Here is a 13,891-nt window from a genome sequence, read left to right on the forward strand (position 1 = left end):
TACCTCCCTTCTCCTTCCTCGGGGGTGGGGCAGTGAGGCCCCGCTCAGGGCTGTCTGACGCCAAAGCTCGTGTTTATGCCACTGTACCAGGCTCGGTCTGAAGCCCTTCCAACCAAAACTACCCCCTCAAAGCGATTCATTCATTGAGTTTACTTTTCATATTTTTATTCTTTCTTATTACAAAGGTAATGTGTCGTTGTGAGAATTCAAATAATGCAGAAATATGTAACATAACAATGAAAGGCCACCCTTACCTCATCCCCCAGAAATAACCACTACTAACATTATCATATGCATTCTTACAGATTTTTTCCTATTCATATATTTATTTGGGTTTTCTGCCCACAAACAGTACACTATACCTACTTTCCTGGGACCGGGTGTTTTGGGTTTTTTTTTTTCCAGTTATACATTCTAATCAGTTTCATATACTGCACTTTTTTCTTGACAGTGGCATAATCTTTTCCTGTATAGATGTCTCATAACTTACTTAACCAGTCCAAGATACATTTAGATTGTTCCCTTTTTTTAAAATATTACAAACAATACAAGGAACATCCTTGTATCTATCTGTATTGGGCTTTTGTTGTTGTTTGTGGTATTTTTATGCTAACTCGAATGCTACAAAAAAAAAGTCTTACATTTTGATACAAAATTTGTCTAAACTTACTCTAAAAAGGTACATGGAATAACAGTCTCACTAGCTGACGTCTCATACATTTATGTGTCACACATATTACAAATATTTGTCATGTTATTTATGATAATCTTCGCTATAAGAAAGGTTTTAATTATATATAGTGAAATGTATCAGGTTTTCCTTTATGACAACTGGATTCTCCCTCATGCTTAGAGATGCTTTCTACACTTCTATATTATAACAATCCCTGTTTTATTCCAAGCACTTTTATAGCTTTATTATTTACATTTAAATGTTTTATAATTCTAATATTTTTTGTAGGAGGATTCAGCTTAATTATTTTCCAAAATCATAGTCTCTTATCCCATGTGCAAATTAATTTATCTCCCCTCCCCCATTTGAAATGGCCTTTATCACAGAACAAATCCATATAAGTAATTCACAGCTTCTCCTTTTCTTTCAGGTTCGAGTGCTCCAAATTCCCATCCCTTGCAAGTCATGGCAAGACTTAAATACCAAGATAAGGACTTTGGTCTTGATCCTGAGAGATTATTGAAGGGTTCTAGGCTTGGATATGACATAGATTTGTGTTTTAGAGTGAACACCTTAGCTGCCTAATCCATAAGGAGTATGAGTTAGATGACTTCCTAGAAAGAGGGAGAGTAGTCATACAGATAAGCAATGATTGTGGTTTGGCCTGAGTGGTAGCAGTGGAGATGGTGAAAAGTGATTGAATTCAGCAGACAGCAAAGAAATAAAAAAACAGCAAAACTTTATGAATTATTGAATATGGAAAAAAGAGTGAGGAAAGTGTCAAAGGGAACTCTTGGAGATCTGACTTGAGAGATCAAATGTGGGTATGGTAACCCCTTTCACTGATATATAGAATACTAATGTATAGGAACTGAGCATTGATTTTGAGGTATCTGTGGGGCATCCAAGTGGAAATGTCCCATAGGCAGTTGAATATACATGTCTGAAGTTCAGTAAAGAGGCTTGGGCTGAGTTTATAAATCTAAGAGTCATCAAGATATGAATGGTTCTTTCATCTATGGGAAAGGGTAAGAAAGAGCACCTGGGAAGAATGTACAGCTTTAGATGGCACCCAGGGAAGAGCTCTAGAGACGAGTAACAACTAACAGCATTGGTGGAGGAAAAGGAGCCCATGAAAGAGATGGATAAGTAGTGACCAAGGAGAAAGAGAGAGAAGCAGGGGAAAGCAGTGTCACAAAGCCAAGGGAAGAGAATGTTTCAAAAGAAAGGAGGGGTCAATAGTGTTGAATGTTACCAACAGTTCAAGAAAAGGCCTAGAAAAATGTCTAGTGTCTAGGGATTTTAACAATCAGGTGGTAGTCTGGTCTCTGGTGACTTCAGGGGGGATACTTTCAACATAGGGATTTGTAGCATAGATTGCTAGTTGATTATCTCAATATTCATTCTCCTCTTCTTCCTTAGTAATAGAACATCTGATTTTTAGCTGAACATGTAGCCTCCTAAAATTAGAGGGATGAAGACAAGGGTCATACCCTAATGATAGTGGAGCAGTAAACAAAAAAGAATCTGGATCTCCAACAATTTCATAATGCCACCCCACCAGTCCTGGGCTGTCTACCTCTGGATTTCTTTTAGGTGAGATAAACAAATACATGTCTTATTTAAGTCATTGTTACTTGGGAGTCTATGCCATGCAGGAGTTTTCTGATTGAAGTGGGTTGAGATGTACATGGCAGGCAAGGTATTCATGACAATGGCTATAGACTATTCTTTCAAGAAATGCCTCACCTAACTAATTTCAAGGCTTTCCCAAATCTAGCAATAACTAGTTTTCCAGCCTTGTTCTTTCAATTTTTCTGACCACTACCTATATATTCCAACTAAACACTATTACCTGATGTGCCCTGCCTTCTCTTGCTTAGTAGTCTTTGCTCATATGATTTCTTCCCCATGGAACACACTCCATTACACCTACTCTCTGTTTCAACCTCCACCATTTTAAATTCAAGAACATTTTAAGTACCTCTGGGATCATGGGGTAACTTTAAAGGAATGCTGAGTCAAAACCTTACTAGATATTGGATTCAAGGGACTCAGGCAAAATCTCAATCTAAGTCTATTAGAAAGGCATTCCCAAAGATTTTTTTCTCAAAGTTTTTAAATTTTTATTTATTTTTAACTAAATTTATTGGGGTGACATTGGTTAATAAGATAATATAGGTTTCAAGTGTACAATTTCTATGATACATGATCTGTATACTGCATTATGTGTCCACCACGCAAAGTCAAAACATCTTCCCACAAAGATTTTCAAAGCCAAACTTTCCCAGTCCCCTCTCAATGCCACCACATTGATAGCACAATACTCTAACCACCCTTATTTTATGTCCTGGGGATCAGAGGACAAGGAGAAACCTTATCGGGAGAGAAAAGACAAATTCATTCACAATTTTCACCCTTTGACCAGAGAAATTTTCTCCCTCCTTCTCCTTGTAAACTCTTGGAATCTTTTGACCTTCAGCATCTACCCATAAACTCTGAAGAATCTAGGTAATTGAGTCCCCGACTTGTTTTCAGCATCTAGACGTCAGCAGGCAAATATCTGACATCAACTACGGGAAAACATGAAAAGCTGATTTATCACCAGGTATCTCTGTTCAGGAGATAAAGAAAAACAGACTAAAGATTGCTTAGTGCACTGTCAGGTGATGAAATTGCCTAATCCTGAGGCATCTACGATTTCAGACCCCTGGAGCTTAAATGAGAAGGCCAGAATATCCTCACCACCAATCCTCTCCTAACACATTTCCCTTCCCAAACTATACAAATTCAGAGGTAAGACTGAAAGCAGGTGGAAATGGTTTCTTTCCAAGGTTGCCTACCACTTCCTTAAGTCATCTAAGTTGTACAGCACAACATAGCAATCAACTTAAAGTTTGACATCAGACTTCCCTGTGTTTCACATTTCCTCAGCCTTTTTCATGACTGAGAAAGGCCTAACTGTCCCTTCCTCTAGGCCCCACTCCCCATCGCTGTTAAGCCTTTTCTGCCCCCCAACATCTGGAGGGTGTACGTTCCCCTCGTTTTCATCTCCGGGCTCTTCTGTCTTCTCTGAAGCTTGGTAGAATCTCGCTTTTTCCCTCCTTTGATGTGAAGGGTAATTTAATTCATTTTCTATCACTCTAAGCTCTAATGGCTATCATTCCACAGCAAAAATGACACGTTGTTGCACTCAAGGCACACTTCCCATAGATAAGAAAACCAGCTACCTACTTTTAGACTAACCGACCTCCCCTGCTCTTTGTACATTGAGTTCTTCCTCAGCACACATTTGTTAGGTAGGTTCAAGCCATTCATCAGACCTTGAGCACCAGCTATGTACTGGGCACCTCTACGGAAGTGGCCCTTGCTCTTGAGGGGCTTACATTTCTACTACACAAACATTAGATTCATTTTACAAAGCACAGAATTGGGATTGAGAGAAGCAACTTGCCCATAGCAAAGCAACTAGTGACTGACAAAGAGACGACTTGAACCCCAGTCAGTCTGATGCCAAATACCAGAACCTTCAGCACTATGCATTATGACCTCCAATGTATTTTTGTTTGTTTGTTTGGGTGTGTGTGTGTGTTTTTTCCCCCATTGGTTTGAGAGAAAAAGGAAAAGAGAGAGATGGGGTGGGGAAGGGAGAGAGAGAATAAACTCATTGTTCCACTTAGTTGTTCCATTTAGTTGTGCCCTCATTGATTGCTTCCCATATGTACCCTGACCAGGGGTCGACCCCGCAACCTTGGTGTGCCAAGACGATGCTCTAGTGACTAGTTACTGATCCACCCAGCCAGAGCCTACCTCCAATGTTTTAAGTCCCAGAATATCCTTTCCAACCCTCTTTATAAAACCTATGTGATTACAGTATGAATTTCTTCTGTGGAGGCAAGTCTAACTTAATATTCAGATACCTATTTTGATATTGTTATAAGATAGGTACTTATTTTGTTGTGAGATAAATATAATTTTTAAAGATTTTATCTTTATTTAGGTAATGTGTGTGCATGGCAACAAATCAAACAGAACAGGAGAGCCTATGATAAAAAACAAAAGTCCTCTGCCTTGACCCTCCCGTTCTCTATCTCACTCTCTCAAAACAAACTTTTAACAGTTTTTGCTTTTATTTCTGCTTGTTGTTCCCTTCACAAGTCTAGATTACATGTATATATTCTACTTCTTGCTTTATAAAATTTAGATGATATCCTATTGATTTCCCAGTGTGGCCATGAGGATTTTGTTTACGTACACTGTTTCACTTTTCTCTTCATTCCACTGCTGTGATTAACATTGATGTTTCTTTTTGTGTTGTTGTTCTTGATTAATTTTGTAATGGAAAAATATACTCAAACCTCCGTTCTTTATTCTACCTATTCTTGACAGATAACTTCAACTGCCTATTTTTTAGGACAAGGATATCAGGACCATTACCCTCCTTATGCCCATTCAATGACCCACATTGTCAGTTTCATCTTTCTTTTACATGATCCAGGTTATTAACATTTACATTCTATTCTGCAGCCTCAACTGGTCTTCCCTGCTTTGTCCCCAGGTTGACTCTAAAACCTGAAAACCAGTAAACAGCACCTACATTATCATGACCATGTAAATATTTTTCAAAACCCAACCAAGTTGTGAGCCAAGAAAATATTTCCTTCAAGTCCAACATCATTATCTTTGGGTCTCTCAAAGAAGAAAGTTTCCATCGTCAAGATCAAAGGAAATATCAATTATATTCTGGCATTTTATATTTTATTTTGCCTTATATTTGGACTATTATTTTCTTAAACAGTTACAGAGAGAGAGAGAGAGAGAGAGAGAGAGAGATTCTAATTATCTTTTTTTCCCCCTTGAATATTGGCCTGCATTGTATTCATTCATTTAACAAGTATTTATTGAGTGTCTACTGTGATCTAAGGCACTGTTCTAGAATCTGAGGATACAGCTATGAAGAAGACAGACATCTTTACCCCCAATGGAACTTATATTCTAGTGAGGGAGAGAGAAAAAAATAATCAGATAAATACATAAATATATATAATAAGTTAAAACGCAGTGAGTGCTATAGAGTAAAATAAATCAGTGTAGAAGGGGTGAGGAATGCCAGAAAAGTTGGGAAGTTACTGCAGTTTAAAACAGGTTGGTCAGAGAAAGACTTTCTGAAAAGGTGAAAGAGCTAGCCTGGGGAAAGAACATTCCATATAGAAGGAACAGTCAGTGTGGAGGCCCTGGAGCAGGACTGAGACTGGCATGGGGTTTTTTTCCTTCTTTTTCTTTTTTTCTTATGCCTTTCATTTTTAAAGAATATAAAATTCAGGGTTGCTAGAGTGGTAGAGGAAGGCAGGGAAGGAAGTAATAGGAAATGAGGTTAGATAGATAATGGGAGCCTAAGCTTAAAAGGTCTTGTAAACCACAGTGGATTCCACAGGAGGTTTTCTTGTTGTTTGTTTTTAATTACATTTTACATTTAATATTATTTTCTATTAGTTTCAGATGTGCAGCATAGTGGTTAGATAATCATATATCTTACAAGGTGTTCCCCTCCAATATTTTCACTACCCATCTGGTACCATCCATAGTTTATGATCTCATTTATAGGTGGAATCTAAAGAAAAATGTAAACGAACAAACAAAACATAAACAGATTCATAATGCAGAGAAGAGACTGATGGTTTGGTTGACAGAGGGGAGGGGAGTTGAGGGACTGCGTAAAAAAGGTGAAGGGACTGATAAGTACAGATTGGTAGTTATAAAATAGTCATGGGGATGTAGAGTACAGCACAGGGAGTATAGTGCCAGGAGGTTTTACAGCAAAAGCAGGAGAAGATCTGACTTCGGTTTTAAAAGAATACTTCTTGTTGTGAAGATATACTGGTGGGGATTAAAGGGGGAAACAACAAAGGAGGAAGCAAAGGACCAGTGAGGCAGCTGCTGCAATAGTAATGCTTGGGTTGGAACCACTGTTTCCTTGGTTTGCTGTTCTGGGCACCTGTTCTGGAGATTCTTCTTTAGCTTTGAAAAATTAACTTCTAATATGTTTTTGACAAATTACCCTTCATTCTTTTCTCTTCTTTCTGTCTAGAACTCTTATTATTCAGATGTTGAACCTGGCGGATTAATCTCTATCTCTTAAATTTTCTCTCATTCTTTGTGGGGCTTTTTTTTTTTTTTTTTTTTTTTGCGAGGAGGGGTTGCCCTGTGTTCTGGAAAATTTCCTTAATTTTATTTTTCAGACATTTTGTTGATTTTTAATATTTTTGCAGCAACTTCTTTTCCATTTCTAAGGAGTCTCTCTTTTTTCTGATTGTAGCTGTTTTATGGCATCTAGTTCTTGTTTCATTCATGTTACATCTTCTCAATTTTGTTGAGAATATTATCTTTTTTTTTTTTTTTGAAATTCTCTTTTGATTGCTCTGGGGTTAGTTCTATTTGTTTATTTTCATCATGCAGCAGTTTCCCTTAATTTTCCTCAGGATCCTTGTCCTAGTTAAGGGTAAAGGAGGTGGCAAGTGACAGATTACAGGTCGCCTATATACCAGAATGAGAAGGCTTTGTTCTGTGGTACCAAATGCCCTAGTACAAGTCGGAGTGTTCCCTACACCAGTGTTTTTCAACCACTGGTCCACCAGAAATTTAGTGCTGATTTTCTTAAGAGTTAACCCCCCTGATATTGTATAAAGAATATAGAGTCTATAATCATTGGGTATATAATCTTTATACAATATCAGGGTGGTTAACTCTTTTGTGGAATGGCATGATATTTCTGATGGACCAGTACCAGTCTGCTATAGATAATATCACAGTGAAGTATTCTGAAAATACAACCTCAATCTTCATAACAACTTTATGAAATAGATGCTATTATTATCTCATTTTATAGATGAGGAAACTGAGGTTACAGAGCAGTTAATTAACATGCTCAATATTATAGTCAGTAACTAACAGAACTGAGATTCAAATCCAGATGGTCTGAATCCAGTACTTCTATTTTGAACCACTCTGTTATATTCTCAGAATTTCCCTAGCTTGTCTTGGCCTCTGACCATTCTGGAGACTGCATGTCCCATGTCTGTGAGACCCTTAATTTTAATGAGACTTTAAATAAGTCCCTCTGATCTCAAAGTTAAAGTCAGTGCCAGGAAGGACCAGGATTGGGACCTTTCTCCACCAACTCTCTTATATCTGTTGCCTTTTTAAGATGATCAATGCTAAGTAACCTTTCTCTAGCCTCAGTTACTGGGCTTCTGTGGATGTTTATAGGAAAGAAAAACCACACCCTGAACCAACACAGCAAACAGACAGACCCAGAACTTTAGTATGTTTAGCTTCCATTCATCTTACAGCTAGATGAGGGGAAAAAGGGAGGTATGAAACTGACCTTTCTCCAGGCAAGATGCCAGCCCCAGCTCCTGGACAATCCTGGCTTGTGTGGGCCTCAATGCTACATTCAGAGACTTCCCCAACCTTGAGGATAGTCCCTCCCTCTCAAGAGAAGGAGTACCTTGAGGTTTAAAAGAGCAAGGGTTTAGAGATTGGGCTCAGACCTTCTGGACGTGAACAACAAACCCAGACCAGAGGTGGCATCATGTCTGGGTGGAGATGCCTCATCAGTGTCAGCATTTTTCTGACTATTCTCCTTGAACTGACATACCAGAGACCTCCTGGCCCCCCCTCATCAAGCACAAAGGTCAGTTTTGGGATGAGGGAACAAAGCTTCTGGCGTTTTTGAGAAAATTAGCTCCTTGGAGAGGAGGGGATAGGAGAAAGTTATTCAGTCTGTTTTCTCAGACTCACGACTGATAATCTGGGACCAGAATAAAGCTGAGCATATGTCAGGTGTTGCATTAGGAACTTTAGAGTTACGATTTCACTGAGTCCTGAGAGCATCCCTGTGAGGGTAGGCTCAATTAACCCCATTGCTTAGAGGAGGATACAGAGGCTCAGAGGTTAGGACACAAGAAGTGGCAGAACCAGAAGATGAACCTAGGTCTATCTGATCCCAAATGCCCTAGTTTCTCACTGTCTCCCACTGAGAATACACTAGACGTGCATTATGTGTGGGTAGATGTGAAGATCATGGCCTCCGGAAAGACGAGGAGGAAGATAAATTTTTATTTGCTGTGTGACCTCAGTCGCTGGACCCAGTTAACACATCCATAAAATGTGGACAATAATAGTATGAAGTTCATAGAGCCAGTGTGGGGATTAAATAAGATTATGTATGCCAAATGCTCATTATGCTTTAGGTGTATGATTGCACTTATGAAGTGCAATTCTTTGCACCTGAGAGATTAAAAATGAATACATACACACACATACACACACACACACACACACACACACACACACACACACACACATACACATATATATTGCCTTGCACAGAGCATGGCTCAATGAATGACAGCTGCTCTGTAGTATTCTAAGGCCTTGCTACTCAAAGTAAAATTGGAGCTTTTTAGAAAGGTAGAATCTCAGGCCCCACCCCAGAATTGCTGAATGAGAATCTGCATATTAACAAGATCTCCACTAGATTGATGTGTACATTAAAGTTGGAGATGCACTTATTCAAGGGTCTCTTGGCTTGTGATCTTCTGTGAATCTTTATTTCTGAGACTTGGTAAAGTTCTCTGAAACATTAGGCACATCCACGAAATGGGTGACAGAGGTTGTTTGCCCTCTATAGACCTCAATTTCTCCACTTGGACCCTGAGGCCTGTCCAGTAGTTCCTGGGTTCCCAAACACTAGTCTATCTAGGCCAAGGATAAAATCTATCTAAACTACCTCCCTGCCTTCTGTCTTAGCTGCTGATGACCAGTTATTCCATGCGTTCTACTGTGGTTTCCCGCTATGCCCACACCTCGGTCACCTCGGTCCTGCTCAATCCACATGCTGAAGCTCAGGAAGCTATCTTTGACCTGGATCTGCCTCGCCTTGCCTTTATCTCTAATTTCACAATGTAAGTCTGCCTTCAACCTCACCGATATATTCATTCGTGTGTACATGTGTTCATCCTTTTGTTTGTTTTTTGAACAGAGCACAGTGATGAAGAGCATGCACTCTGAGATCAGATTTCTTGAGTTTGAGTCCTGGCTCTGCCAGCTATGGAACTGAGAAAAAGTTATTTCTCAGAGTCTCATTTCACACATCAGTAAAATAGGGATAAAATTAGAATCCATCTTCAAGGATTAAATGAGTTAATAATATATGTGAAAATACATGCTAAAATCCGTGCTGGGCACATAATAAGTCCCAATATTAGCTTGATTGTGTTTTTTTTAACAAACATTTACTGATGCTAACTGTGTGAGTTAAACTGCACTGGTTACTACAGAAAGAGAAAGATGAATTGCATATGTTCCCTGCTCCCAGAGAGTATGTGGTCTAATGGGGGACTTGAGAAAGGAAGCAGATAGTTTTAATAAAGTACGCTGAGAATAAAGAGAATTCTGAATACAGGATGGTAGGAATGGTGAGGCCTATCAGGAAATAGTGGTCAATTCCTCACCCCTAGACAGTCAGAGCAAACCTCACAAAGGTAAGGTAACACCTAAAGTAAGGTTTGAAATATGAGATGTTCTCCAGGCAACCAGGGCTAGGACAGTGCTGGTGAATTTTGGCAAAAGGAGTACAGGAGCAAATGTTTCTTCATTAAGGGAATGGAAAGTGCCTCAGTATCACTGGAGTGGAGGGCGCAAGCTGGGGTACCCAGAGGTCAGAAATGAGACTGGAGAAGTAAGGAAAGACTAGGTAGTGGAGGGCTTCCAATTCCAGACCAAGTAACTACTTAGTACTTAATTGTCTCCAAACCATCTTGTATTTAGGCACCCACTAGGAAAAACGTGATCATGTGCTCTCCAAATACATATATTTATTAGTTTATCAATTATATAAATATATTACTGAACAAGTATAGTAGGTACATTATAAAGCATATGCAAAAATATAAATGAAGGACGAGGAAGAAAAACCATGTAAGTAGAATGTTATTCCTTTACCACGCCCTCATAGTTTGTCCCTAGCACTCCATGAAGCATGAGCGCCCCACTTTAGAAATAACTGTGGCCCACAATGATAATACATGGCAAAGTTTTAAGCAAGGAGTGATGGTGGACTAGTGGGGTCAGCTGGAAAGCAGGGAGCTCACTAAGGAAACTGGAGCAACATTCACATGAGGGATGCTGAGGGCTAGAGCAGTACAGTCACAGTGGGATTTAAGAGACCATAACAGGGAAGAAACAGCCTGATGTATATGGGTAATAAGTAAACTGATTTCAACTTGTCTGACCCGGTAGATGACAGTGCCTTCCTTGAGATGGTGACTGTAGGAAGGGGAGCACATAAAGGGAAGCTATCGAGTGCCTCATTAGCCCATATAGCACCTTAGTGTGAGTTAAGAAAAGGTGCTTGGCTTTGGTGAGAGGGACTCAGATTTGGCAAATGAGTGAGGCTGGCACAGACAGAGTTTCAGCCCTAGCTCGGACTCCTGCACCGAAGGCGGGGGGCCTTGTGCAATAAACAGCCCGTGAGCCTCAACAGCAGGCCTGGAATCTGGGCTTGGCCATCAAGAATCTCTTGGCCTTGACGGGCAGATGGCACTACCCGGCAGAGAGGACAGGTTGGTTGGAGGAATTGAGAGGTGTGTCTCTGGCCAGGAAGCTCAGGAAGAGGTACGAGGTAGTCAAGGAGGGCTTCCTGGAAACAGAATTTTCATATAGGTAAGATTTGAAGGGACCAGGATCACTGCATGGGGGACATCAGGTGGGACCAAAGGCAAACAAATTTAGAATATGGGGGCTCACCAGAAAACTTATTGGTTAAATGATGCAATGGCCAAGAAGTCAAGCAGAATTTGGATTTTTGCTTCAATAGAAAACCACCAAAAGAAAAAAAATGAGCAAAGCAGCCTGGAGGAAATGTTTTGGGCAGACTCTGGAAAGTATGCTGGCTGGAGGCAACACACACACACAGACCCCAGTGTGTTGCTGCCAGACCAGCTCCACCCTACACCCTCACACCCCCAAGAGACTTTGGGGCAGTGCCAGCCTGGCCCACCCCCACATTAGCCCAGCCACTAGTCTGTGTCAGCTGCCTAGAAACAGTGCCAAGTGGTCTCTTTTGCAATCTGCCTACCCTCCTCAAATGTTCCTAGAAGCTGCTGCTTTGGTAAAATAATTTTCTCCCACACCACCACCCCAACACCTGTGCCTCAGTTCCTCTATTTGTAAAATAGAGATTGTTGTTCTTGCCTCTTACAGAGTTACACTAACGTTCTCTAATACACTGAACTATCTATCACTTCATAAAGGATAGCTTTGACCAAACTTTCCACTTTTCAAGATTTATCTATGACTCTCTTTCTTCATACCTAAAGGTTTCACTGCCATATGAGTTTATTGAGTCTGGTGTTCAAAGTTCCTTATCTTCTAGGCCTATCCAACCACTCCAAACTGCTCTCCATACCGTATCCTTTCCCTGTCCCTCTGCTCCATCCAAATCTGACTAACTACTTGCTGTTCCCCAAAACATATTCTGTGTTTTCCTGTTGTCTGTCTGTCTGCAATGCTTATTGCACAAAGAATTATTGAGTGCCTGCTGTGTGAAAAGCCATACTCTAGGCACGGGGGATACAGCAGCAAATAAAACGACAAAATCCCTTCCCTCAAGAAGCTCATAGTCCAGTGGAGAAAAGAGACAAGGAAAAAATAAAAAAGGAAGTATATGCCAGTTTGTGGATGAGAAGTGTGACAAAAAAAAAAAGAAGGTAGAGCAAGGGAAATAGACTGAGGGGGAAAGTGTTATGTTTTAATGTTATTTAGAAAATTAAATTTAACAGGGTGACATTGATCAATAAGAGTACATACATTTCAGGTAAACGTTTTTATAGCATTTGAGCTGTTGATTATGTTGTATATCCATCACCCAAAGTCAAATCATTTTCCATTACCTTATATTTGTCCCTCTTTGGACCCTTCCCCTTCTCCCTACCCCACATCTTTTTCCCCCTGATAAGCACTTCACTTTTATCTATGCCCATGAGTCTCAGTTTTATATCCCACCTATGTGTGAAATCATACAGTTCTTAGCTTTTTCAGATTTACTTATTTCACTCAGTATAATGTTCTCATGGTCCATCCATGTTGTTGTAAATATCTCTATGCCATCATTTCTTATGGCTGAATAGTATTCCATTGTATATATGTACCACATCTTCTGTATCCAATCCTCTGTTGAGGAACACTTTGGTTGTTTCCATGTTTTGGCCACTGTAAATAATGCTGCAATGAACATGTGGGTGCATGTGTCTTTATGTACCTATGTTTTCAAGTTTTGGGGTTAGATACCCAGTAGAGGGTTAGATACCCAGTTAGTTTTTTGAGGAACCACCATACTTTCTTCCATAATGGTTGTACTAATTTGCATTCCCACCAACAATGAGTGAGGGTTCTTTTTACTCCACAACCTCTCCAACACTGACAACAGAACAAATAGGCAGCCAACTAAATAACAGATGATATTTGCAAACAACAGCTCCAATAAGGGGTTAATAGCCAAAATGTATAAAGAAAGTGTTATTTTAGAGTGATCAAGAATATCTCTCTGACAAAATGACATTTGAACAAAGACCTGAAAGAAGAGAGGGTATAAGTCTTGCAAAGATCTGGAGGAAGAGTGTTCCAGGCAAAAGGAATGGTAACTGCAAATTTTCTAAGTCAGGAGTATGCTGAACAAATTCAAGAAACAGCAAAGAAGCCAGTGTGGCTGGTGCAGAATGAATAGGGAAAGTGTAGGAGGAGATGAAATTAAAGAAGTGGCAGTGAGTTAGACTCTATAGAACCATGGAAGCCCTGGTGAAGACTTTGGCTTTTACTCTGAGTTGAGATGGGATCCACAGAGAGTGTTGAGCCAAAAAGGGACACTGATTTAGGATATAACAGGATCTCTCTTAATACTGTGAAAAGAATAGATAATAAGGGGTCAAAGCTATTCAATCTATCTGAGCAAAAGATGTTGGTAGCTTGGAATCAGGGTAGCAATTGTGGGAGTGGTGGGAAGTATTTTTTATGACTGTATCTAAAGATAGAGTCAAAAATTCCCTGATGGATTAGATGTGGAGTGTGAAAGGAAGAAGGGAGTCAAGCATGACTCTAATATTTTCAGCTGAATAACTATTTCTTGAGATAAGGAAAATGAAGAGAGAAGCAGATTAG

General features: G+C 39.8%; 1 protein-coding gene across 1 annotated transcript in view; it reads left to right on the forward strand.

The window, feature by feature from the left end:
• Window positions 1–8,264: 8,264 nt before the first annotated feature.
• Window positions 8,265–13,891, forward strand: part of ITIH6 (inter-alpha-trypsin inhibitor heavy chain family member 6) — a 35,661-nt gene continuing 30,034 nt past the window's right edge. The window contains exons 1-2 of the mRNA XM_066357497.1: window positions 8,265–8,366; window positions 9,485–9,639. Coding sequence (XP_066213594.1) covers window positions 8,265–8,366; window positions 9,485–9,639 — 257 coding nt within the window. The remainder of the gene's footprint in view (window positions 8,367–9,484; window positions 9,640–13,891) is intronic.

Source organism: Saccopteryx leptura, chromosome X (genome assembly GCF_036850995.1).
Source record: "Saccopteryx leptura isolate mSacLep1 chromosome X, mSacLep1_pri_phased_curated, whole genome shotgun sequence".
Taxonomy (NCBI): domain Eukaryota; kingdom Metazoa; phylum Chordata; class Mammalia; order Chiroptera; family Emballonuridae; genus Saccopteryx; species Saccopteryx leptura.